Source organism: Anoplophora glabripennis, unplaced genomic scaffold (assembly GCF_000390285.2).
Source record: "Anoplophora glabripennis isolate ALB-LARVAE unplaced genomic scaffold, Agla_2.0 scaffold1314, whole genome shotgun sequence".
Taxonomy (NCBI): domain Eukaryota; kingdom Metazoa; phylum Arthropoda; class Insecta; order Coleoptera; family Cerambycidae; genus Anoplophora; species Anoplophora glabripennis.
The window spans coordinates 19,637-45,104 of record NW_019417441.1 but is presented as its reverse complement, the minus strand read 5'-3'; the positions used below and the strand labels follow the sequence as shown (position 1 = coordinate 45,104).

Genomic DNA, 25,468 nt, shown 5'->3' with positions numbered 1-25,468 from the left:
CATTTATCAGGAGTAAGCTTGAGTACGCGTCAATTATATGGTCTCCATTATACCGTAATTCTATCCAACATTTAGAGTCTGTTCAACGCAAGTTTTTAAAATATGTATACCTCAGATGCTATGGCTACTATCCCCCAACAGGGTTTGATCACGGGACTTTACTTAAATCGTTTAACCTTCCATCATTGTTATATAGAAGGGATTGTGCAGCTCTAATATTCTTGTGCAAGCTTTTTAAAAATACAGTTGACTGTAATTGTTTGTTGCATCAATTTGCGCTATTGGTGCCAAGAGAGCAATCCAGAAATCGATGTACTTTCTATTGTAAAACTCCTAAAACTAATATGCTAACTAAATCGCCTGTCTATAAAATGTCGCAATTATTTAATAAGATATCTGATCGATGTGACATTAATTTCGACAATATAAGCACTATTGTTGATATTTTTGCATCTGTTGCACAATAATGTAAATATGTAATTGCACTGGTTTATATTTATTGTTCTTCTGGAATAGATAGAATAAATTATTTTAGGGCCGCTTATTTATTTATTTATTGTTCTTTGTACCATTACATAATGTTATACTATTATATTATTTCGTTTTCGATTTTTATATATTTTCTCTGTAATTGGGTTAATCCGTTGAGAATAAAGTGTATATTATTATTATTATTATTGTTATTGTTGTTATTGTTATTGTTGTTGTTATTGTTGTTGTTATTGCTGTTGTTATTGCTGTTGTTGGTGGTTGTTGGTGGTGTTGTTGGTGGTGTTGTTGGTGGTGTTGTTGGTGGTGTTGTTGGTGGTGTTGTTGGTGGTGTTGTTGGTGGTGTTGTTGGTGGTGTTGTTGGTGGTGTTGTTGGTGGTGTTGTTGGTGGTGTTGTTGGTGGTGTTGTTGGTGGTGTTGTTGGTGGTGTTGTTGGTGGTGTTGTTGGTGGTGTTGTTGGTGGTGTTGTTGGTGGTGTTGTTGGTGGTGTTGTTGGTGGTGTTGTTGGTGGTGTTGTTGGTGGTGTTGTTGGTGGTGTTGTTGGTGGTGTTGTTGGTGGTGTTGTTGGTGGTGTTGTTGGTGGTGTTGTTGGTGGTGTTGTTGGTGGTGTTGTTGGTGGTGTTGTTGGTGGTGTTGTTGGTGGTGTTGTTGGTGGTGTTGTTGGTGGTGTTGTTGGTGGTGTTGTTGGTGGTGTTGTTGGTGGTGTTGTTGGTGGTGTTGTTGGTGGTGTTGTTGGTGGTGTTGTTGGTGGTGTTGTTGGTGGTGTTGTTGGTGGTGTTGTTGGTGGTGTTGTTGGTGGTGTTGTTGNATTATCATTATCATTATCATTATTATTATCATTATCATTATCATTATCATTATCATTATCATTATCTATAGTCATCGAAAAAATGACAAAGTCCATAGGAGGGTGGATTTTGGTTTTTGTGGAAATTCGGCAATTGTCTCCGGGGGTAGTTTCTCGCATAGAATCCGAAAATCCCAAAATAAATAAGGTATGTCTAAAAAAACACTCCTCACCCCCTCCGCATCCCCTAGGGTGGAAGGGGTGAGTTGAAACTACGTCCGTTCTTAGGTCTCCCCATCTATAGTACACCCCTAAAATTTCAGATTTTTGTATTCATTTTTGACGGAGTTATGCCCAGATGCCCAGGAACTATAATCATGGAAAAAACGACAAAGTCCATAGCCGGGTGGATTTTGGGTTTTGTGGAAATTCGGCAAGAACGCGTCTCTGAGGGTAGTTTTTCGCGTAGAATCCGAAAATTGCAAAATAAATAGGGCATGTTTAAAAAAACCACGCCTCACCCCCTCCGCACCCCCTAAGGTGGAAGGGGTGAGTTGAAACTACGTCCGCTCTTAGGTCTCCCCATCTGTAGTACACCCCTAAAATTTCTGATTTTTATATTCATTTTTGACGGAGTTATGCCCAGATGTCCAGGACCCATAGTCATCGAAAAAACGACAAAGTCCATAGGAGGGTGGATTTTGGGTTTTGTGGAAATTCGGCTAGAACCCGTCTCCGGGGGTAGTTTTTCGCGTATAATCCGAAAATCGCAAAATAAATGCGGTACGTCTAAAGAAAACCACCCCCCACTCCCTCCGCTTCCCCTATGGTGGAACGGGTGAGGTGAAACTACGTCCGCTCTTAGATCTCCCCATCTATAGTACACCCCTAAGATTTCAGATTTTTATATTCATTTTTGACGGAGATATAACCTCAGTTTTCTGTTTTGGTTTGAAAATAGCTGTCAGATGTTATCCACCAATTGTCATCTTCCTTAACGTCGTACCAACAGGTTAATCTAAAATACCCCTAGAGAACTGAGAAAGGAATTGGTCGAATGGTCGGAAATTTTCCCTCTTTTTTTCGATAGATATTTCGAGCCACGTTTTGTGCCGTACGCAAATTGCGGATTTTTCGAAGAAATATCTGGGCAAAATAAATGTTTTTGATATTTTTCTAAGCCTTAGTAGTTGGATTTTAATGCCCATATCGAAGAACTGAGAAATTTTCACTTTAAGGCCAATCAACAACCTAGGTATGTAGTGAGGTTAGGAACAACATGTGGTCACATTCTCACTTTGAATTGCAGATATGTTGAACATTTATTTCTTCTTTTTCAGGCCTTTTTCTTTTTTTCCCTCCTTTTCTTTTTTGTATTTTTCCCCTTTGGTCTCATCTTGTTTGGTACCCGTTTAATGGCATTGGTTACTCGACACCACCTATCGAGTTAAAGCTGCCGTAGGCTGCCACAACACACTGAAGCCTCACTATACTATATCGTACTTCAGCAAGTTGAACCTCTCGCTTGCTCACTGTTGATTTTGCTGCACCCTACCGTCTTTCTGGAAGTAGTATTTAGTGCCGGAACTGCTATTACCTGACATACCCAGGCGGAGTTATATCACCCCGTGACAACTTGACCTGAAGCGGTTCAACAGAATAACCTACGCACTCATTTCAGATAAGCCTAATATTAGTTTAATATATTATTTGTAGCTTTTAAGTAAGTTTTGCACTTCGTAGATGTAAAAGTTTCACTTTTGCATCATTAGTCACCATTATTTATTATCTGATTTTTATTTACTGTTTTTAAATTTCATCCATACGTGCCTGGACGTACCTAAAATAAGGAACTTTGGTAATAATTTGTTTTTTTGTCACGCCTTTTACAAGTGCTATATACAATCCATCGAACATATAAATTTTTACTACCTGTGTAAACCTCTGGTACAGCGCTATAGTAAAGGGAAATCTTTTTTTTTAACTTGGCTTTTCACAATTTGCCAGATTTGTACATATTTGTTTTGTTTATATCTGATTTATTTTCTGACATGACGTTTAACCTATAAGACCCAAAGCAATACTGGTTACCAGATAGTAGGCACGAATTGTACTCTAGCCATGGAACTTTATCGACGTTGACCGGCTCGACGTTTGGTGCGTTCCGCAAACTATAATAAAGTGATCCGATCACATGTATACTCTCTATTTAGTGGACCTGCCTTTTTCCCGTTTTTTTGTTTTATAGGTGTATTAATATTGAAGGCACCGTAGCGAATAAAAACCATCGTATTGGGTAAACTTAACATCCGGGGTTGCAAAAACGCATAATATTCTTTTAGCTGTAGACCCACTCCATCTCCACTGAAGCTAGCGGCCAACCCCTTTTGTGAAATATATTTGCTACTCTCGTTCCACCGACCCACCTGAAATACAAAAACATACCCACACTTTTTTGCTAGATTTACATTTATTTAGTTTATTTAAATTTTTTGTTTAAAGCTATGCCTTTTATATTTTTATTATTTTTTTAACCCACCGTTTTGTGTCTGTTATTTTTTGTTTTTTTCTAGCAATGTTTTAACGTTTTATAATTTATTATGTAAAATATTTATAGTATTTCAATTTATTATTCAATATGCAGCTGCGTATAACCAAAGTTTACATAATAAATGTAAACTTTAGTGTAAATATAAACTTTGGTGTAACCTAGGTAGTACTTATTGTTTTTGAGAAAGTAATATGTTTTTTGCCTGTTTAAAATGCCAGCACGAGTAAAACAGCGTTCATCCGTCCAGCGCACTTTGTTTTAAAAATAAAAATAAAGTTAGGGTCTCCTGCACTTCGATTTAGGAACCAACTGCAAAATTCAAGGCGATTGGAGAAATCAGCTGGTTCTAAAGCTTGAACATTTTGAAAATGGTACGGGTTGAGTGAATTCTCGCGCAATATCCGCCAAACTTTGGTTTGTGATATCTTCAGTCGCCTTGAAATTGTTCTTGTGGAGATAGTAGGCTCCTCCTCGACTAAATTTAAAACAACCTCTATCACATTTAAGTCATTATGTCGATGTCCTGCACGTTCGTTGCGGGTTTGGTATGATGATGCAATTGGAAAAATGCGGGTGGTAGATTTGAATAAACGTTTTAAATTGTTAATGGTTTTGTAACCGTGTGTAGTGTATTTTGTATATTCGGGTATTTAGTAGTGTTCCGATTTTTTTTTTATTTAATAAAATACTTTGTGCCTACAAACAGGTAACTACCCCTGCTTTATTTATTTTCTTTTAACGAAAGTTGACCTCGAGAAGTTAGGCTTGTTAAAACATTCTGCACTAAGTTAATACAATTGTTAAAATTATTTATAATAAAATTTATTTACTTGCATACGTTTAACGCGGAACGCGGAGCCCACTGTAAATGTGAACCACACATTATGATGTGAACTTGGCAACGCTGTTCGCTTCGAGCTGACAACTGTTCGTGACATTACGTTACAAAATTTTCCGAGCATCCCGGCATCTGCCAGGGCCGCCCTCGTAGCGGGAGTTATGGGTTGATTTCCTTCATTTTTAAAAGTCAAGTAAAAAAATTCTTTTTCCGATTTTCTGTCTTTATTAAGCTTTCCAAATACGTGGTTAAAATTAATGACTTTATGACTGAATCACCCTGTATATGAGCAATACAAAATTCTCGAATTGAATCGCGTCTAAGATTGTTTAAGTCTCGATGTTTCGGCTCCCGTTTTGGAACCATTTTCAAGAGTTTAGAATTAGTTAAATTTGGAAGGAAAAGAATGGGAAGGAACAAATTCAATACAAACGACTACAAACCAAGTATTCCATATTCTATTAAACAAAGAGATAAAAAAGTTATCTGTTTAATGAGAACAATGAGAATATTATAACTGAGTTCGTTGACCTGTGATCCAAAATGTATAACATCAAATGCGGTGAAATCTATAAAATGAAAAAATCAGAGAGCTATAAAATTTGAAGATTAAGTATATCAAATATTTAGGGGAATTTAAAGAGTGTACAAATGATTAATTAATTACATCTTATTTGCATGAAATTTATTCTATACAGCAAATTAAAATCGTGTCAAGTCCATTGATGACAAATGTTAAGAGACGATAATACGGATACTTTGTAGTATGGTCATTATTTTACAATTTAATTGGTTTGTTAGTATTAGAAAGTATACAAGGTGTCCCACGGTGACGAGATATTGTACTACTACTATTTTCAGAGACTACTTCGTTTTTAATTTTGAAGATTTGGGCAATAGTGTTTTCGGGCATGCCTTTCTCAATTAAAATAATGGCGTCTACCTAATAACGATTCCGGTTATACCGGAAGTTGACATCATCTTTGTTATTTTAAATGGAACACCCTGTATATTATTGCAATTTTGGATTCTACGTCAATTTTTAGGTGAACTTTCATAAAGGTTTCCTATTCTTAAAGTTAACCGTTTTTAATATAATTAAAAAAAAAAAATTAAAAAGCACTGGCTAATTCAAAAAGATGTGTATTTTACTATAATAAAGTTACGATAAAACTGATAGGGGATATAACTAAAACTCTAAGCTTGCCATAATTTCAAAATAACTTAATTTCATACAGGGTGGTAGAAATTTAATGTCGAATTTAGTCAACTTTAAACCATCTTAACTTTTTTTTTTAAATGAAAGACCCTGTATATTTTTGTGCAACCTGATGAACAATTTTGTTTTCTTTCGAATACCTATCTCCTCTGGTTTTTAAGATAATCAGCCCTATGCTGTATGAACGTTGACTTCATATCAATGTTGAAATTATATTAAAAAATGACATTTAGACAGACATTTTAATAAAAATGGAGGTTTACTATGCTGTAAAAAACAAATTGATTGAAATTTGTCAAGAGTTTGAAATGGCGTCAAGTAACCTTGAAAACTTCAAAACTTGGTATGCACTAAAGCAGAAATTGATATAAAACTGCAGATCAAGGTTGACAAATGTCAAGAATTGTAACGGAAATCGAAAACCTTCACGTTAAGAAACTTGAAACCAATTTATTCAAGAATTCTTGTTGCTCCAGCTAGGGCTGCACAAACAATTTATTCCTGTGCAATATTACATAACCTGTGTATCCTTAGAAATGAACATTTGGATGATTATAAGTGTAGCTTAATTTCGAATTAACAAAAGTAAAATGTAAATTTTATTTTAGAAATGTTGAATGATAACGATGAAAATGACGAATTAGAAGATAATTATATAGATTATATAAGAAGAAATAATTTGCAGAAGGCCGTAATGTAAGAAATAGGGCAATTCAAAATTATTTTGGAAACATATGAAGTTTCATGGCATATTTGATTTAATATTTGTTTATGAATAAAATAATATTAAATATTAATAAAATATATCAATATTAATATATAATTAATATTAATAAAATAATATTTTATATTATTGATAATTTAATATTTATGTGTTTCTAATTACCTACTTATAGATTTTAACAAGTTTGCCAATGCTACATTCAAAATATATATACTATTTTTTAAATAAATGAAGTTTTTTCTAACATTTCAATGTGACTCCTTAACATATCATGCGGCTCAAATGGTTCAGGTGAAAATGCAAAATAATTAATAGCAAAAAATTAATGTAAAAACTTTTATGCTGAAAGATTTTCCTTGATCTCTTTTTGTCCTTTTCTGTTTATTTGATTCGTGTATTTTTTTTCTTTTGTAACCTAATTCTACAACTTGGGGGTGCCCATATATTAATATTTTTGACAAAACCTCCGTTTTTTTCTAGATTTGTTAAAATTTCAATTACAGCAATGCACCCCAAGTTAATTCTTGTTCAAAGTGAATTCTCTTAGCTTTAAATTTTACTTTGGATTCCCACTCGTTCAAGATCTTAAAATGTACTTGATTAATTTTAAATATTACTAGCTAATTTAGCTAGCATTTATTATATATTTATTCATGTGTAGATAATGAAATATAAATGTAAATTATATCTGATAAGCAACATTTAATTTTAAGTGATAGTTATAAAAACACACCAATATGGAAATATGTTATACCCGAATCCAATTGGCAGTACTACTTTGTTGGCTATGATTTTCTTTATTTAACTCAACATAAAGATTGTTAACTGCTTCACCATTTTATGTTGTGATACTTACCGTTTATGTATAATTAATGAATTCAGAATAACAAAATTGATGATTAAGAATATTATAATAAAAATTTTAACTGATGTCACTGTTTCTGTTCATATAGATTGTTTCCATAGTCACCAGTATCTCCCTATAGCAAATAGCGACGTTGTCACAAGTAAACTTGAAATAAATTTCAATTAATTTTAATATCAAGGTTTTCTAATCAAGTGTTCTTAGTGCATACCAATTTTCTCCAAAATTGAAGAACAAATCAATTTTCATTGAAATCACTTCAAGGTTGAAATTAATTTCAATGTTTTTACAGCATAGGACTGTTTACTGTTTTTCGGGCAGTCAACGGATATCGCATAATTTCTTGCGAGGATGGCTATGAAATTTTTAGTGGAACTTCAAAACAAGCACCTAATCTGTCACCAGTTTATTGTTGTCACTTTAACACATACTTACAGTGAATGTTTATTTGAGTATTATTTATTGTTAAAGAATTTAAAACGTTAACATTTATTCAAATCCTGACATTCTAAATTTATTATTTATTATGGAGAGTGTCACAAGATTATAATAAATAGGACTTGCAGGGTATTTAATGAGAGATATCCTCATTTACCACCACCAATAGTAGATACATTTTGTACCTGCACTTCATCCCGGGGATGCTGAAAGGCGAACCCAATTCTGTGAAATGATTTTAACGCAAACACAAGAAGATTCAGATGAGTTTTTACGCAAAATCATTTGCACAGATGAATCAAACGAAAGTATTTTTAATAAACACATTCGACACTGTTGGGCATCAGAAAATCCACATGTCATTCGCAAAAGAAATTTTCAACACAAGTTTAGTGTCAACGTATTTTACTTAGTTAAAGACAATCAGATTAGGTACTTCATTTACGAGCGCAATTTAAATACACAAAGATATTTCCTTATTTTGAAAACCGCTGTAACAGATTTTTTAGAGGATCTACCCCTAGATAAACTAAGAAGCTGCTGGTATCAACTAGACGGTGCTCCACCTCATTGTGGAAACGAAGTATCCCGCCAATTAAATGGAATGTTTGAAGACAGGTGGATTAGACGTAGGACCCTGCAGTTGACCACCAAGATCTCTAGATCTGTCACCAACAGATTTTTATATCTGGGGTGCAATAAAGTGTACTAAACACCAGCTTATTCCAAAAAAAACTTAGTTGCCCGTATAAGAGAAGCTTTTGAAACTTTACCTGCTGCCCAAATATCAGGAGCTATTACAGATGGGGTAACACGAAGGATACATAACTGTTTACAAGTAGATGGCGGTCACTTCGATCAAATTAATTAGATATCTGAAAATAATTATTATTCGTATTATGTAGTTTAATTCTGCTATCTTATTAAAATTATTTTTAATATATCCCTACTGAGTCAATGAGTGCATTTCTCATTAAATGCTCATTAAATGCTCTGCAAGTTGTATTTAATATCTTGTGGTCTCCACGAATTAATTATAAATTTAGAATGTCAGCATTTGAATAAATATTAACGTTTTCCATTTTTTAACAATAAATAATACTCAAATAAACATTCACTGTATGTTTTAAATTGACAACAATAAACTGGTGACAGATTAGGTTCTTGTTTTGAAGTTCCACTAAAAATTTCACAGCCATCCTCACAAGAAATTGTGCGTCATCCGTTGACTGCACGAAAAACAGTAAGTACCTTAAAAATCAGAAGAGATAGGTATAGGGAACCGTTATACCACTCGAAAGAGAACAAAATTGTTTATCAGGTTGCGCAAAAATATACAGGGTGTTCCATTTAATAAAATAAGTTGAGATGGTTTAAAGTCGACTTGACTAAATTCGGCATTAAATTTCTACCACCCTGTATGAAATTAAGTCGTTTTAAAATTATGACAGAAGCTTAGAGTTTTAGTTATGTCCCCTATAAATTTTATCGCTCTAACTTTATTGAAATTGTGCGACATCCGTTGTCCGCACGAAAAACAGTAAGCACCTTAAAAACCAGAAGAGATAGGATAAGGAACCATTATACCATTCGAAAGAGAACAAAACTATTCATCAGGTTGCGCAAAAATAAATTAAGATGGTTTAAAGTCGACTTGACTAAATTTCTACCACCCTGTATGAAATTAAGTCATTTTAAAATTATGGCAGAGGTTAGAGTTTTAGTTATGTCTCCTATAAATTTTATCGCTCTAACTTTGTTATTGTAAAATTCACATCTTTTTGAATTAGGCAGTGCTTTTTAAATTTTTTTGGAAAAAAATTAAATACAGGGTGTCCACAAATTTCACCGAAAACGTTTGACTGCATATTCACGACGATAAATAAATACTATCTACGAAAAAAAGTTTTGGTTTTTTTAGTTACAGGCCTTCAAACTTGTCAAAAATAAAACTAATTTAATTAATAACTTCATAACCCTTTTACCGATTGCGTTAAAATTTTGCACATTTATTTGGACTATTATAGCGTATTATTTCTTAAAGCTTTAGTCAGATCGATATACGGATTTAAAACTTTGAGTTCAGTAGGTGATGAAAACAAGATGTGACTATCAGGTACTGTCATTATTATCGTGTATTATCGTGCATTATTAGGACTCTCATCACTCCACACATGCAAATTATGAAAATTTAGAACTCCGTTCCTTGTAAAACAAGATTCGTCAGTACAAAACAATTTTTGAAGCATATTATTATCGTATTTATTTATCGTCGTGAATATGCAGACAAACGTTGTCGGTGAAATTTGCGGACACCCTGTATTTAATTTTTTTACAAAAAAATTAAAAAGCACTGCTTAATTAAAAAAGATGTGAATTTTACAATAACAAAGTTAGAGCGATAAAATTTATAGGAGACATAACTAAAACTCTAACCTCTGCCATAATTTTAAAATGACTTAATTTCATACAGGGTGGTAGAAATTTAGTCAAGTCGACTTTAAACCATCTTAATTTATTTTTGCGCAACCTGATGAACAGTTTTGTTCTCTTTCGAATGGTATAATGGTTCCTTATCCTATCTCTTCTGGTTTTTAAGGTGCTTACTGTTTTTCGTGCGGTCAACGTATGTCGCACAATTTCTTGCGAGGATGGCTGCGAAATTTTTAGTGAAACTTCAAAACAAGCACCTAATCTGTCACCAGTTTATTGTTGTCAATTTAACACATACAGTGAATGTTTATTTGAGTATTATTTATTGACACTGTTACCAGTGGCGGCTCGTGACATTGAGAACGTGAAGCATGTTCATTGATTGACTAAAAAAAGGCTTTAAATGAATCTGGAAATTTTTAGTTGCATTTGCAATATTACCGAAAAATTGACTTTCGTGAGAAGGATTTTCACGAACACAATACATTTTCAATATAGAATTATACCTAAATTATAAAATTTATATAAAATTAAAAATAATTTTAAATTGCACAACCAAACGGAAATTTTAGGTGAAGCGGTGCGTCACTTGCGTCACCTGACGAGCTTCCACTGACCAAACCAAAACGTACAGACCTGCAAATAATGCCATTTTTCTCAAGAATGGCTTTCTGTAGGCGATTTTCTCAAAAGACAATATATATATTTTTTAAATAAAACGACCTTTTCAATGTTGCTGCCCCTTTTAAAAAAATACGACCATTCTAAAAGTTTTGACTGCTACAAGGGAGAAGTAACCGAAAAATAATACGCCGCGCCGTAATAGTACAAATAAATGTGCCGAATTTTAACGCGATCGGTAAAAGGGTTATGAAGTTATTAATTAAATTAGTTTTATTTTTGATACCTTTGAAGGCCTGTAACTCAAAAACCAAAAAGTTTTTATTTAACTTTTTTTCGTAAATCGTATTTATTTATCGGCGTGAATATGCAGTCAAATGTTGTCGGTGAAATTTGCGGACACCCTGTATTTGATCCCAAACTGTGTATTTTCTTTTTATTATTGACGAGTGTGCAAGTGTCAATGTTCTGTCCAATGTTTGTTTGACAAGCTCCGTAACTGTACAAATTTGTTAAAGTATAATTTGTTGAAATAAAAGTTTTATTACAAGCAGTCTATCTATAGGCATAAAACATCCAGAACCAGCACCAGAAGATCAACGGATATGCTGTAATCAATACGAGTTGCAACATATTTGCTGGTCACTTCGAGCCGGATGTACCTATAGATAAAACATTGCAAAAACATCAACGGTCCTTCAAGCTAGCAACAACAAGTGGTGTTCCTGTACGGGAAGGGAATTCAAGCAGCGATTATCCAGCCTCAAGCCAGCACCGGCAAAGCAGCATCCCGGCAGCGCGACAGCCCAACGAAACCTTTACGGCACGGCGAGCTTTCCTGACGACGACGGAACGGCGCTCGGACCTCCACACTCCACAGCCCACAGCAGCAGCCTAGTGAGCAGCAGGTTCCACACAACAACAAAAACAGCACTGCACACGTACGGATAAAAATTGTTTATAAATTCCGAAGGATTAGTAAGCAAAAACAATAATTTCTTATTCTATCTCATTCAAGATATTTTACAAATTAAAATATTTGTGTAGACTGTAAAATCAAACCAACTACTGTTCTAAAGTAAATACTAGTCTCATAATCTATACTGAACATCTATAAAAAAGATCTAAACATGGACAAACTTCAAAAAAAGGCAAAGTGTCTCAAAGACACACTGATACGCATTCACGAATATGTCAAAGATCTCTTAGATACAGCTTATAAGCACGAACTTTCAGTAAGAAAAGATGCTTTCATTGAAAACTATCAACAATTTCTAGATGTACAGTATCAAATAGAGGCTAGAGATGAATCTAAAGAAACCGAACGTATTGCAGTCGAGACAATGTACTACGATACTTTAGCTTTATGTAAACCTTTCTTAGACGATGGCAATACGGTAACAAATCAAAATAGCTCAAGTAATGTTTATGTAGATAATAGTTCAATCAAACTCCCTCACGTGAATGTTCCCATCTTTACAGGCATAGCTGAAGAATGGGACGCATTTTTCGATGCATTTACTGGTATGATACATAATAACCAAAAATTAACGGACATTCAACGTTCTATTATCTCAAAGGTTTTTTAAAAAACGAACCGCTTAACTTAATCAATAATGTAAGATTAACGTCAGAAAACTACCCGGCAGCATTAAAAATACTCAAAAAACGTTTCGATAATAAATTCGACATTATTGAAGCTCATATTTCTAGTATTTTGGACATACCTCCCATCGTAAAAGGGAATGCCCAAAACTTGAGAAACTTCTTAACTGATGTTCGACAACACTTGAGTTCGTTAGAAGCGCTAAAAATGCCAGTTGAACATTGGGATGTAATCCTTTTATGCATTCTTACTAAAAAAATATATTTTCATACTCACAAAGCATACGAGTTAGAAAAAACAAAAACCGAATTACCCACTGTGGAAAACTTCTTAGATATCGTGGAACGTCAATGCAGTGCCCTTGTGAAGGTGGCACATTCCACTCACAGCAATCAAAACAAACAGAAGCAGCGCACATTTACACATGTAACTAGTGAATTTTCAAATACTCATTCCGAACACAAATGCGAATTTTGTTCTAACAAAAAACATTCAATTTATCAATGTCCTAAATTCAAGGCATGCACCGTGGAACAAAGACAGGAATTTGTTACTAAAAATGATATTACCGGTTGGCCCATCTTAAACATAATAAAATAAAATAGAGAAGCATAAACTAAAAGATCTCCAATATCCTACTGAAGGGGGAGAAAAAGAAAGTAATATGAGTAGAACAAAAAGAGTACACTTATATATTTTTATCAAAGCAATACGTTCATTCAAATAGTATAACACTGACAGTATAACAATTATATTTAGTATATAAAAAAATGAACAAAATTATCACATGTAGGATCTCTCTTAATAGGGCGAGATCTTTAGATATTTCTGCGTAACATATCTGATGTTGTACAATAATTTACCCGTGATTATAGTCGACTGAAGGTGAACACTTTCGTCTTAACAAACATCCGCCTTTTGGCTTGCAATGGAGTAAAATATATGAACAGACATAAACATATAAAACTCAATCAACACACAAATAAATAATGACTAACATTGTTACATAAATTGCATAATTTTTCAGCTAAAGGATTTCTTGATAAATATATATCCGGAGGTATCACTATTTTGTATGCCCCAATAGGCTTTAAAAAAAAGAAAAATATCCCTAGCACTTATCTGTGTTCACGGAAGGGCAGATCCTCCAAACTCCCACCCTGAAGTGGTTGGCCAGGTTTTGTCGGAGTAGATGCACCTCCAAATCACCCCTTCGTGCAGGGTGGACTGCATTCGCCGGGAAAATGGTATACACAGCGGGAAGGGAGACCTCCTCCAAACTATCGTCGGGATTCTCCAGATATGGACTACGGGCAAGATTACGTGCACCGTTGCCCCCAATGTACTGATGTGAAATAAGGTTGAACACAGAAGATTCCAAGGAGAAGAACGGAGTTGCATAAGATCCAAGACAAAAAAGAAGAAGAATGAAAAAGCCCTAAAAGAAACATAAAATCGACTTTAATTTACATACCTATCAAATCAGACTAAATTACTCACTTCTACACCTCGTAGAAGGCTTCTTTTAGTATCAAATGTCTGCCTAAGGCGTGGTTCTTAGGTTCGTGCTGAGCCGTTTTGATCCGCTTTGCGAAATGCAGGAAATTAAATTACCCAAGGCACAAAATCTTCCTCACAAATTTGTAGGATACTTTTGTAATATTCCCAATTTAATGGTTAAACACACATAACATAAACTTTAACAAAAGTATCACCGCTCGAAGAACCTCTGCTGTATTCGACACCTCAGACAATAGTACACACGAAAAGCGAATAGGGATACAGCCTGGTAAAAACTAGATCGATATCGATAGGAAGAAAATAATCTACGAAAATAAATTAAAGGAAGACGTATACAGAAGGCACTACAGGAGATAATTATGGAATCCTTTTCCCTATTTATTATATACCCTAAATAAAGGATTAGAATTAGTTTATTCTGGGACTACTTTTCAGTCCTCGCCGGGGTCCTGTTTTTGTCCTGGCGATAAGAGAACACCGGTTTTCGCCGAATTTAAATAGATTGTGGTGAACAATACTAGGCAACCAATTAATCACGGTATGAATTACCCGCTTATAAAAGAATAATAATTAACTATTAAATAAGATATAAGAATTAAATTTAACCCGTAACAACTCTTCCCCTTCTTCCGGAGAATTACCCCATAATTTTCCAAATCTGTGATTAAAAAAACAATTAGTCTCCGTCCATGTTAGTATCTGGGGGATGCGCTTTTAGATCTTTGACGTGCCAAACGCCCTTGTCACGATCTTTTTCGTCAACCAGTTGGTATGTTAGCGCTCCTATCTTTCTTTTTATTATAAACGGCCCGCAATAGTGAGGAGCTAATTTTGCGGTAAAATCATTGATCGCGTTTGAGATGACATAATTTCAGCGGTAAACCTTTGATCCAACGGCAAACTGAATCGGACGACGACGTAAATTATAACGCGGTTTGCTACGTTCATGAGCACGTTGTAACCGCTCCTTAACATCTCGAAAAAGCAAATCAAATTCCTGAGATTGAGAGGAGTAATCGCGACTGGGTTTATCGGAAAATGTCGGACGTTCATGATCGTCCCCGGAAATAATATGCTCTCTTCCGACGTTTATAAAGAATGGCGTCAACCTCGTGGCTTCATTAGTTAAAGTTCTCATCGCACAACTTACTTTAGGCAATAATTTACTCCACGTTTTATGATTGTCGTTTACAAAACAAGATAACATAGTTTTTAAAGTACGAATATAGCGTTCAACTGGATTGCTTTGGGCATGATACAACGGAGTATACAGTATTTTGGTTTTGTACTTCTCGCAAAGCTTAGTAAAGAGATTACTGCGGAACTGCACTCCATTATCGCATTTTAACACATTTGGAACACCGTAAACTAGGAATAAATTTTCTTCTATCTTTTCGGTTACTGCCGAGGCCGTAGCTGTACGCAAAGGGACAAATAATACGTATTTACTAAAAGTATCTAGTATTGATAGGACGAACCTGTAACCTTCAGAGGAACGTGGTAAGGGTCCTACAAGATCGACACTAACAGCTTGCCATGGTTTTGAAGCCGTACAAGTTTGTCCCATTTCTCCAGCTGGGGCATTTTGAATGGATTTTTGAGCTAAGCAGACTGAACAGGAACGTACATATCGCGTAATGTCATTGTGCATTTTCGGCCAAAAATATTGAGATTTTATGCGCTTAGTAGTTCGAAAAATGCCAGCATGACATGAAATAGTGGAATCGTGATATTTACTAATAATTGCTTTCCGTAATTCTTTGGGAACAACTTCTTTCCACAACTCGTTATCGTCTCGTAAGTGAATATATTGATCTGAAACATATTTATATAATTTCCCGTTTTCTATTCGCCATTTCGGAGATTGTAAGGGTCTTTTATGAACAAAATCTAACATCCTATTATACCATTTATCGGAAGACGTATTAGTAGGTGCATTGTTGGTCAAATTTTCTACAACATTAATTTCGGGAATTGCGCGCGATAGGAGATCAGGCACCACGTGTTCCTTGCCTTTTCTGTGAATGATCTCAAAATCGTATTGCTGAAGCCGTAAGGCCCAACGTGCTAAACGTCCTGTTGGCTCTTTTAAATTGTGTAGCCAAACTAAGCTATGATGGCCAATAAAACGGCCAAGCACTCTCTTTCCGTAGTTGAGTAATTACGTTCGGCGCGACTTAACGATCGGCTAATGTAACTAATCACGTACTCTTCATGAAAAAAAATAAATAAATAAAAAAAACTATGAAAGGTTTCGAAAAGTTAGGGCAGCTCAAAATGGGTGCCGATACCAAGGAATCTTTTATAGATTGAAATGATTTTTCGCACTCGTCTGACCAATTCCATTTCCTATTTTTACGCAGAAGTTCGGTGAGTGGAGCTATAACGGTCGAGAATGACGGTAAGAAGCTGCAATACCACGAAGCGATCCCGATTATGCGTCGTACTTCCGTGATATTTTTGGGAGGGGGTATGTCTAAAATGGCTTTTACTTTGTCCGGGTCTACTAATAATCCTTTAGAATTTACCAATACCCTAAGTATTTTAGTTCGGACAAACAGAACTTACATTTCTCCCTAGAAAATGTCAAACCCGCGTTAACCATTCTGCTAAAAATTTTCTCGAGGACTTCAAGTGCTTTTCAAAATTATCGGATACTACAATAATGTCGTCTAAGTATACGAACGCATTAGGTTCCAGTTCTTCCCCTAATAACTTATCCACGAATCTCTGCCACGTCGCGGGACTATTTGATAACCCAAAAGGCATGCGCTTGAATTGTAAAAGGCCTCTCCCTGGAATAGTGAACGCGGTATACTCACGAGACTCAACCAACACAGGAACTTGCCAATAGGCGGATTTAATATCTAGGCTGCTTAGGTACTTTCGCAATCTATCTAAAATTGTAGCAATATATGGTAGAGGATAAGCATCCTTCTTGGTAACGCGGTTAAGTCGGCGGTAGTCAACGCAAAATCGATATGATCCATCTTTCTTTTGGACCATAACTACCGGTGAAGACCAAGCGGAATCTGATGGTTCGATAATATCATTGGCTAACATATATTTTACTTCATTATCGATACGTTCTTGTATGATCGGCGAAACACGGTACGCTCTCTGTTTAATGGGCTCCGCGTCCGTAACAATTTTATGTTGAACTAATGTCGCACAACCTAACTTATCACCCATTAATTTAAAATATTTATCCAACAAATTATCGAGTAGGCGAATTTGATCGGTATCCATTTTATTTATTGAACATACATAATTAACGGAAAAATCTTGCGGGTAAGAATCACTAAAAGTCCAACACTTTTGAGCAAAATGAGGAATAATTTGCATTGCCAGCCAGAAATCCATGCCCAAAATTAAATGATGAGGCACATCGGGTATAACTAAACCAGGTAACGTTTTCACTTTGTTTTCTAATTTGAAAGGAATATTGACGGAACCTAATACAGAACATTTCATGTTGTTGGCAACTGTACATGTATTTATACTACTCGGTAAAAGTTTTAATCCCATATTTTTAAGTATAACCCACCCTGGGTTTCCAATAATTGTATTATTAGCACCCGAGTCTAATAAACCATGCATACGAACGCCAAAAACATCTACTTCTAAGTAGGGTCTATTATCTCCTTGACAAGAGGTAAAAATATAGTTTAAAACAGGAAGTAGGTTATTTGAGGCAATATTCAAAGTGGTTTGTGAGACCGAAGTAGGATTTCCCGAGTTCAATTTACGGTCACTCATTGACTCGGTCTGGATTTTCCCGAACAATTCGGACAAGTTCTAACTGTAGTGTCTGGCTTTCCGCAGCGAAAACAATGTAATTTTAAGGGTTCCTTACAATGATTTTGACGATGCCCTTCTTTACCGCAGTTCCAGCATTTGATACTCTGGTTGCGCGAACCAGTATTTACTTGATTTAATGAAGGCACGATCTCGGAATTAATATTTTCGTTTGAGTTAGAATAATTACTGTTGGAAGGATTTGATAAAATTTGCGGTTCCCAAATAGTATTACTAGACGTAAGAGGCAAAAGATGACTGGTATTATTATTTTGACCGACTGGATCAATATAGTTATCGGAAATCGTGGCTACTCGAGGTTGAATTTGATTGGGCCTTCGATAAGCTAAACCCGGTTCAACCGAATATCTAGTACTTGTTGGTGGCGGCACGTAGTTATTTGCCGAAAGATGAGCTTACTCTAATATTTGACATATTTCCGACAGTTCTTGAACGGTACAAATTTGTAAATCGGTCCCTACTGATTTTAAAGCTAGAGCAGTTTGTAAATACGGCAAAACATTCCGTTTCAAAAAATTTACCCTTTCCAATTCGCTAGGTTTAGCATGGAATTTTTTAAAACAGTTTTGCATTGTTGCAACGTAGAAAACAATTTTTTCCTAAGGATGCTGAGTTCGTTTCTCCAGTTGTTTCCACAACTCTCGGTCGTAATCACTGGGTTGAAAAGTTCGTAGCATTTTAGTTACTAAGTCATCCCAATCCCAAACGTGTTCCTGAACTGAGCGGTATCAGTTCAATGGTTCATGTCTAAAAATTTCTGATATAGAATTTAACAACTGCGCTTTAGAAAAAACACGAGATTTGCGTAACTCCTCAATTCTTTCTAAGAAGCAAGACAAACTCATATTTGAGCCATCATAGTACAGATCAAATTATGGGCAAAGTTTCCCGAATAATTGGAGCTAACTTGATGCGAGCAACAGGGTTTTGCCAAAGAAATTTCATTTAATTTTGTTAGAAAACTAGCTATCACCGTAGATAGAGGATCACCTGTTTTTTTTGAGGTTCTTGGTTGGCAGCTGCATTTAATTCTGATTGAAAGTTACTATTCGCGTTATTTACCGGAGAATTTACGCGTGAGCTTGAAGTTTGATTTTCACCTAAGTCGATGAGAGAAGGTGATGATGGATTTTCTCGATGGACCGCGGTATTGGAAAAAAATACACGATGACTTGAACGAGCAGTTGACAAATTAATAATTTCTGTTTGGTTACTAAATCTCGATGGAATATCATTTTGCGTACCAACATTTTCCGGATTATTTTGATTAACACCCGTACTATTTACTTCACCTGGTAAACCGGATGCATGATATGTATGTTCCAATATTTGAAAAAGTTTACAACAAAGGTCATTTAATTCATTTCTAGAATTAGCAGTTTCGGAATTATTCGGAACGAATCTGTTTAAGCGTCCCTGTACGTGAAGCAATCGAGTCTTTATACTTTTATACTCATTCTCCCGGTTGTTTATTTAAAAATCCTGAATTCTACCGGACAATTCATCTAGCTTTATCTTACAAATATTTAATTCCTGGATATCTGAAATAAAACTATATTCCAATTCATTGGAAACTGGTTGGCCTGCGCGTTCCTGCTGAAATAATTCACGCAATAAAGTTCTTTTCTCTTTCACGTTTTGACCAGAACTAACACCCCGAACTGAAAGTTCGTATGATAATTCATCGCTGAGTAACCTATTGACTTCCATAATTTAAATACTAGTAAAGTAATCTCTAAACGATATGAGATTATATTAAAAATAATTTAAGTTACGCTTTATAACTAATTATAATAAGTAATGAGACAAAAAAGACAGTGTTTACACTGACTCACCCCCTCCGAAAAAGGCGGAAAACCCGACACACAAAAAAATAACAATTTTATCAATGCATAGTATGGTATGAAATATTTAGTGATGAAAATGAACAGCAAAGTAATTTTCAATATTAATTAATATTATCTAATCTTTGTAGCAGAAAAAATCTAACATTAGTGTTTAAAGAAGGCAATATGTTAATCTTACTTTAAGTTAGTAACCAAATTTAAAAAAAATGTAAATGAAGAAAAAAAAATAAATCTGTATCTATATAGCTAAGTTGAAACTATATTAATATCGAAACTTTATTATATACTATTTATATTAGCAAAATCAGTATAATTCTATCTAGATAATATTAAAGAAAAAGAAAGAAAAAAAATTACATATCTATATTCGAAGTAGTTAAATTAAAAACTAGGATCAAATAAGTATCGCAATTAATAATTTATTATGGTTTTTATTTAATAAGTAGATATTAATTATGGCTTGCTTTTATTTAATAAGTATTTAATTAGTATCGATTTTTGTTATTATTATTATTATGGTTATTTATGTATTATTATTTTAATACACCTACAAATATCAAGAAACCCAAATCAATGTGCGAAATAAGCGACACAGTTTATTATTACCTACTAAAACTAGTATAATTTACCCAACATAAATTTATTATTAGATACTTTTTCCGGTTCTGTATACACCTAAAATTTTATTTCTCCATAGATGTATAAAGAGATTTATTAAACCTTTTCCTACGTTTAATAAAAATGTAAATAGAACACCAAATGGATTAGCTGTAAAAACTATCTATTTTTGTTGACCAGCGCAAAAACGAATTTCTGGATAGGTATGCCAAATAAAATATTTCACGCAAAATAAATTTAATTGTTACTTATTGCAGTATTTTTATTTAAAGAGATGTAAATGGAAATGCATCCACTCCTTCAAAAGTATTTTTCCAAAAGAAAAAAAAAATTGAACAAAAGTTTCAGCTTAGAAAATCTTACCATTCGCGTAAAACAACCAAGCATCCATCAGTACAATTAATTTTGATAGGATATAACTTAGTGGCTGAAGAATATTAATACACCACCCCTTTGCCAACTATTTTAAACCGTTGGGCGCCATTTTTGTTACCGGTTGGCCAATCTTAAACATAATAAAATAAAATAAAGGAGCATAAACTAAAAGATCTCCAATATCTCCTTTTAAATCATCATTTCTTAAGGGCCACCAGCGATAGAAAAAAATATATAGTGAGCAGCGATGGTAGCTACACACTTCGGCCAACTAGTCGGCGGGGAGTAGGTAAGGAGGGTGATAAATTTTTACCTTTAATTGTACTGAAGGAGGATAAAAAGAAAGTAATATGAGTAGAACAAAAAAAGTACACTTATATATTTTTATCAAAGCAATACGTTCATTCAAATAGTATAACACTGACAGTATAACAATTATATTTAGTATATAAAGAAAATGAACAAAATTATCACATGTAGGATCTCTCTTAATAGGGCGAGATCTTTAAATATTTCTGCATAACATATCTGATGTTCTACAATAATTTACCCATGATTATAGTCGACTGAAGGTGATCACTTTCGTCTTAACAAACATCCGCCTTTTGGCTTGCAATGGAGTAAAATATATGAACAGACATAAACATATAAAACTCAATCAACACACAAAGAAATAATGACTAACATTGTTACATAAATTGAATAATTTTTCAGCTAAAGGATTTCTTGATAAATATATATCCGGAGGTATCACTATTTTGTATGCCCCAATAGGCTTTAAAAAAAAGAAAAATATCCCTAGCACTTATCTGTGTTCACGGAAGGGCAGATCCTCCAAACTCCCACCCTGAAGTGGTTGGCCAGGTTTTGTCGGAGTAGATGCACCTCCAAATCACCCCTTCGTGCAGGGTGGACTGCATTCGCCGGGAAAATGGTATACACAGCGGGAAGGGAGACCTCCTCCAAACTATCGTCGGGATTCTCCAGATATGGACTACGGGCAAGATTACGTGCACCGTTGCCCCCAATGTACTGATGTGAAATAAGGTTGAACACAGAAGATTCCAAGGAGAAGAACGGAGTTGCATAAGATCCAAGACAAAAAAGAAGAAGAATGAAAAAGCCCTAAAAGAAACATAAAATCGACTTTAATTTACATACCTATCAAATCAGACTAAATTACTCACTTCTACACCTCGTAGAAGGCTTCTTTTAGTATCAAATGTCTGCCTAAGGCGTGGTTCTTAGGTTCGTGCTGAGCCGTTTTGATCCGCTTTGCGAAATGCAGGAAATTAAATTACCCAAGGCACAAAATCTTCCTCACAAATTTGTAGGATACTTTTGTAATATTCCCAATTTAATGGTTAAACACACATAACATAAACTTTAACAAAAGTATCACCGCTCGAAGAACCTCTGCTGTATTCGACACCTCAGACAATAGTACACACGAAAAGCGAATAGGGATACAGCCTGGTAAAAATTAGATCGATATCGATAGGAAGAAAATAATCTACGAAAATAAATTAAAGGAAGACGTATACAGAAGGCACTACAGGAGATAATTATGGAATCCTTTTCCCTATTTATTATATACCCTAAATAAAGGATTAGAATTAGTTTATTCTGGGACTACTTTTCAGTCCTCGCCGGGGTCCTGTTTTTGTCCTGGCAATAAGAGAACACCGGTTTTCGCCGAATTTAAATAGATTGTGGTGAACAATACTAGGCAACCAATTAATCACAGAATGAATTACCCGCTTATAAAAGAATAATAATTAACTATTAAATAAGATATAAGAATTAACTTTGAATTAAGTTTAACCCGTAACAATGATTTATGTTACAATTGCACAAATCAATGCAAGTTGAGCAGCTGTAGACTTTGTGATAAGCGGCATCATACTTACTTGCATAAACCAACTTCAAATCTACAGGGCGTTTCGACTAAAATGGATCCTAGTACATCCAATAGTAAATCCGATACTGCGGGTAACGCTTCGGTTTTACATACTAACAATACTAACAACGTACAAGTATTATTACCCACAGCACAAATAAATGTTGTCACTGCTAACGGAAAATTTATACGCGCAAGAGCGTTGTTAGATTCTGGAAGCCAAACTTCATTTATCATAACTAAATTATTTCAACAAACCGGTTTACGGACCTACAATCAAAATATTCAAGTTTTAGGTTTATCATCTAATCCGATACAAGTAACAAATATGGTAGATATAAAAATACAGTCACGTATTACAGACTTCACAGCCAAATTGTCATGCGCAATTTTAGACAGCATTACTGCAGATTTACCACATTATCCAGTTAACACAAATAAGTTTACCATACCTGACTATATCGCATTAGCAGATCCAGAATATCATACTCCTACGCAAGTTGATATACTCATTGGAGGTGACTTACTTTTTGAAATAATGTCATCTAGATCAAAACAGCTTGGAAATAATTTACCGTTTCTCCAAGATACAAAGTTAGGCTATATAACGGGCAAAGCTCCGACAAGTTACTCGCATCAAGTAAGAGCTTTATGTTCAACCTCAACAAGGGACGTCGACGAAATAATTTCGCGTTTCTGGAAATTAGAAGAAGTCACTTCTAACACTAACAGCATTCGTTTTCGTAATCCCAAAGAGCGATTATGCGAAAAATTATTCGTGGAAAATACTAGTCTTTCCAATGGCCACTTCACGGTGTGCTTACCATTCATTGACGATACAGCTTGTTCTCTACTAGGCGGATCTTTTAACATGGCGTTACGTAGATTTTACTCATTAGAACGACGTTTATTAAAAGACGAAAAACTCCAACTAGAATACAAAAAATTCATTCATGAATATATTTCCCTTGGCCACGCGAAATATTCAAATCTCGATTTGTCAATATTCAAAAACGACAACACCGACGGCTACTTCCTACCGCATCATCCGGTGATTAGGGAGTCTAGTCTTACTACAAAACTACGAGTCGTTTTCGACGCTTCGCTAAAGACCACCAGCGGGTATTCATTGAACGACATACTTTTGACTGGGCCAACAGTGCAGCCTGAACTATTCGACATACTATGTAGGTTTCGCACACATAAATACGTGATTACAGCAGACATCGAAAAGATGTATCGGGGAATAAGAGTAGCAGATCAAGACACTAACTTGCAGCGCATTCTGTGGAGAGATATTCCAAACGATCCTTTGCAATGCATTACGTTAGTAACAGTTACGTATGGAACAAGCGCAGCTCCGTTTCTAGCAACACGAAGCCTAGTCAAATTAGCGGACGATTACGCAACCGACTATCCACTAGCTGGTAATGCTTTACGTCGGGACACCTACGTAGATGATATCCTCTCGGGATCAGATACTCTTGTAGGTTTAGCAGAACTCAAAGCTCAATTAAATGAGTTACTATCGCTAGCAAGTTTCAAGCTCCACAAATGGGTTTCTAATCAAAAATCGGTTCTCTGTGATACTATTACGTCTTCAACAGACAAAGTTGACATTCATTTAACAGACAATGACCTATCAGTTAAAACCTTAGGATTTGGCTACAATCCTACTACGGATATGTTTCAGTTTAGCTCACCAATCGATCAACCGGTTACTAATTGTACTAAGCGAAATATTTTATCATTTATCGGAAAAATGTTCGATCCATTGGGAATTTTGGGACCAGTTATAACTCGAGGTAAACTACTACTACAACAAATTTGGTCTAGAAATCTCAATTGGGATGATCCCCTACCTCCTGATATATTAAAACAGTGGCAAGAATTCGAGAAAGGTATCATACACATGACCGCCATATCTGTACCTCGGTGGCTATTTCTTAGTGATTCTATAATTGCGATAGAGATTCACGCTTTTTCTGACGCCTCAGAAAAGGCATACGGTACGTGCATTTATCTTCGTGTTTTGTACTCCACTCGAGCAGTTAGTACAAGGCTAATCTGTGCCAAATCGAAAGTAGCACCACTGAAACCGATAACATTACCTCGCTTAGAACTGTGCAGTTTTTTGCTTATGGCACGTCTAACGCGTCGGATAATCAACATTTTAAATCTAAAACCTTCCAAAGTGCATCTGTGGTTTGATTCAAGTATTGTACTTAATTGGATAAATTCACCTCCAGGTCGATGGAACACCTTCGTAGCTAACATAGTTAGCGAAATTCAAGAATTGACCAACGGGTTTCAACGGAGCCACGTGAAAACAAAAGACAATCCAAGCGATGTTTTGTCTCGCGGAACAGATCCAAATTCACTCATCACGAATGAGATTTGGTGGAACGGTCCCAGTTGGCTCTGCAAATACGACTATTCTTTTCCAAATTCCGGAACTGTGGAAATAGAACTACCGGAACAACGCAAAACAAGCGTCCATACTGTCATTAAGGTCGATCAAGATTTTAACACGTCTCAATCGAGCAATAGCTTATTGCTTTCGGTTCAGTCACAATGCTAGACTAACATGCGATCGAATTCAAGGTCCATTAACAGTCGCCGAAATCAATCGTGCACATTTGGCTATAATTCGAATTGTTCAAAATCAAGCTTTCAGCAAAGAAATTGCTGTTTTAACAAACAATGGAGATTTAAGTAAAAGCTCAATAAAAACTCTGAATCCATTTCTAGACAAAAACGGGATGTTACGTGTATCAAGTAGGTTACAAAACGCAGATGTAAGTTACGACCAAAAAT

At 35.1% G+C, this 25,468-nt stretch overlaps 2 protein-coding genes across 2 annotated transcripts; one reads left to right on the top strand and one right to left on the bottom strand.

Moving 5' to 3' along the window:
• Positions 1-319: 319 nt before the first annotated feature.
• Positions 320-1,305, bottom strand: LOC111692344 (histidine-rich glycoprotein-like). The gene is made up of 2 exons (XM_023456307.1): positions 739-1,305; positions 320-364 (listed from the first exon to the last, which is right to left on the bottom strand). Exons 1-2 carry the CDS (start codon positions 1,303-1,305, stop codon positions 320-322), a joined length of 612 nt encoding a protein of 203 aa, XP_023312075.1.
• Positions 1,306-22,703: 21,398 nt separating this feature from the next.
• On the top strand, positions 22,704-25,232 carry LOC111692343. Its single transcript, XM_023456306.1, has one exon. It carries the CDS (start codon positions 22,704-22,706, stop codon positions 25,230-25,232), a length of 2,529 nt encoding a protein of 842 aa, XP_023312074.1.
• The last annotated feature ends 236 nt before the right edge of the window (positions 25,233-25,468 follow it).

Excerpts from the sequence above, each read along its gene's own strand:
- LOC111692343 (XM_023456306.1), top strand. The coding sequence starts at position 22,704 with ATGGATCCTAGTACATCCAATAGTAAATCCGATACTGCGGGTAACGCT.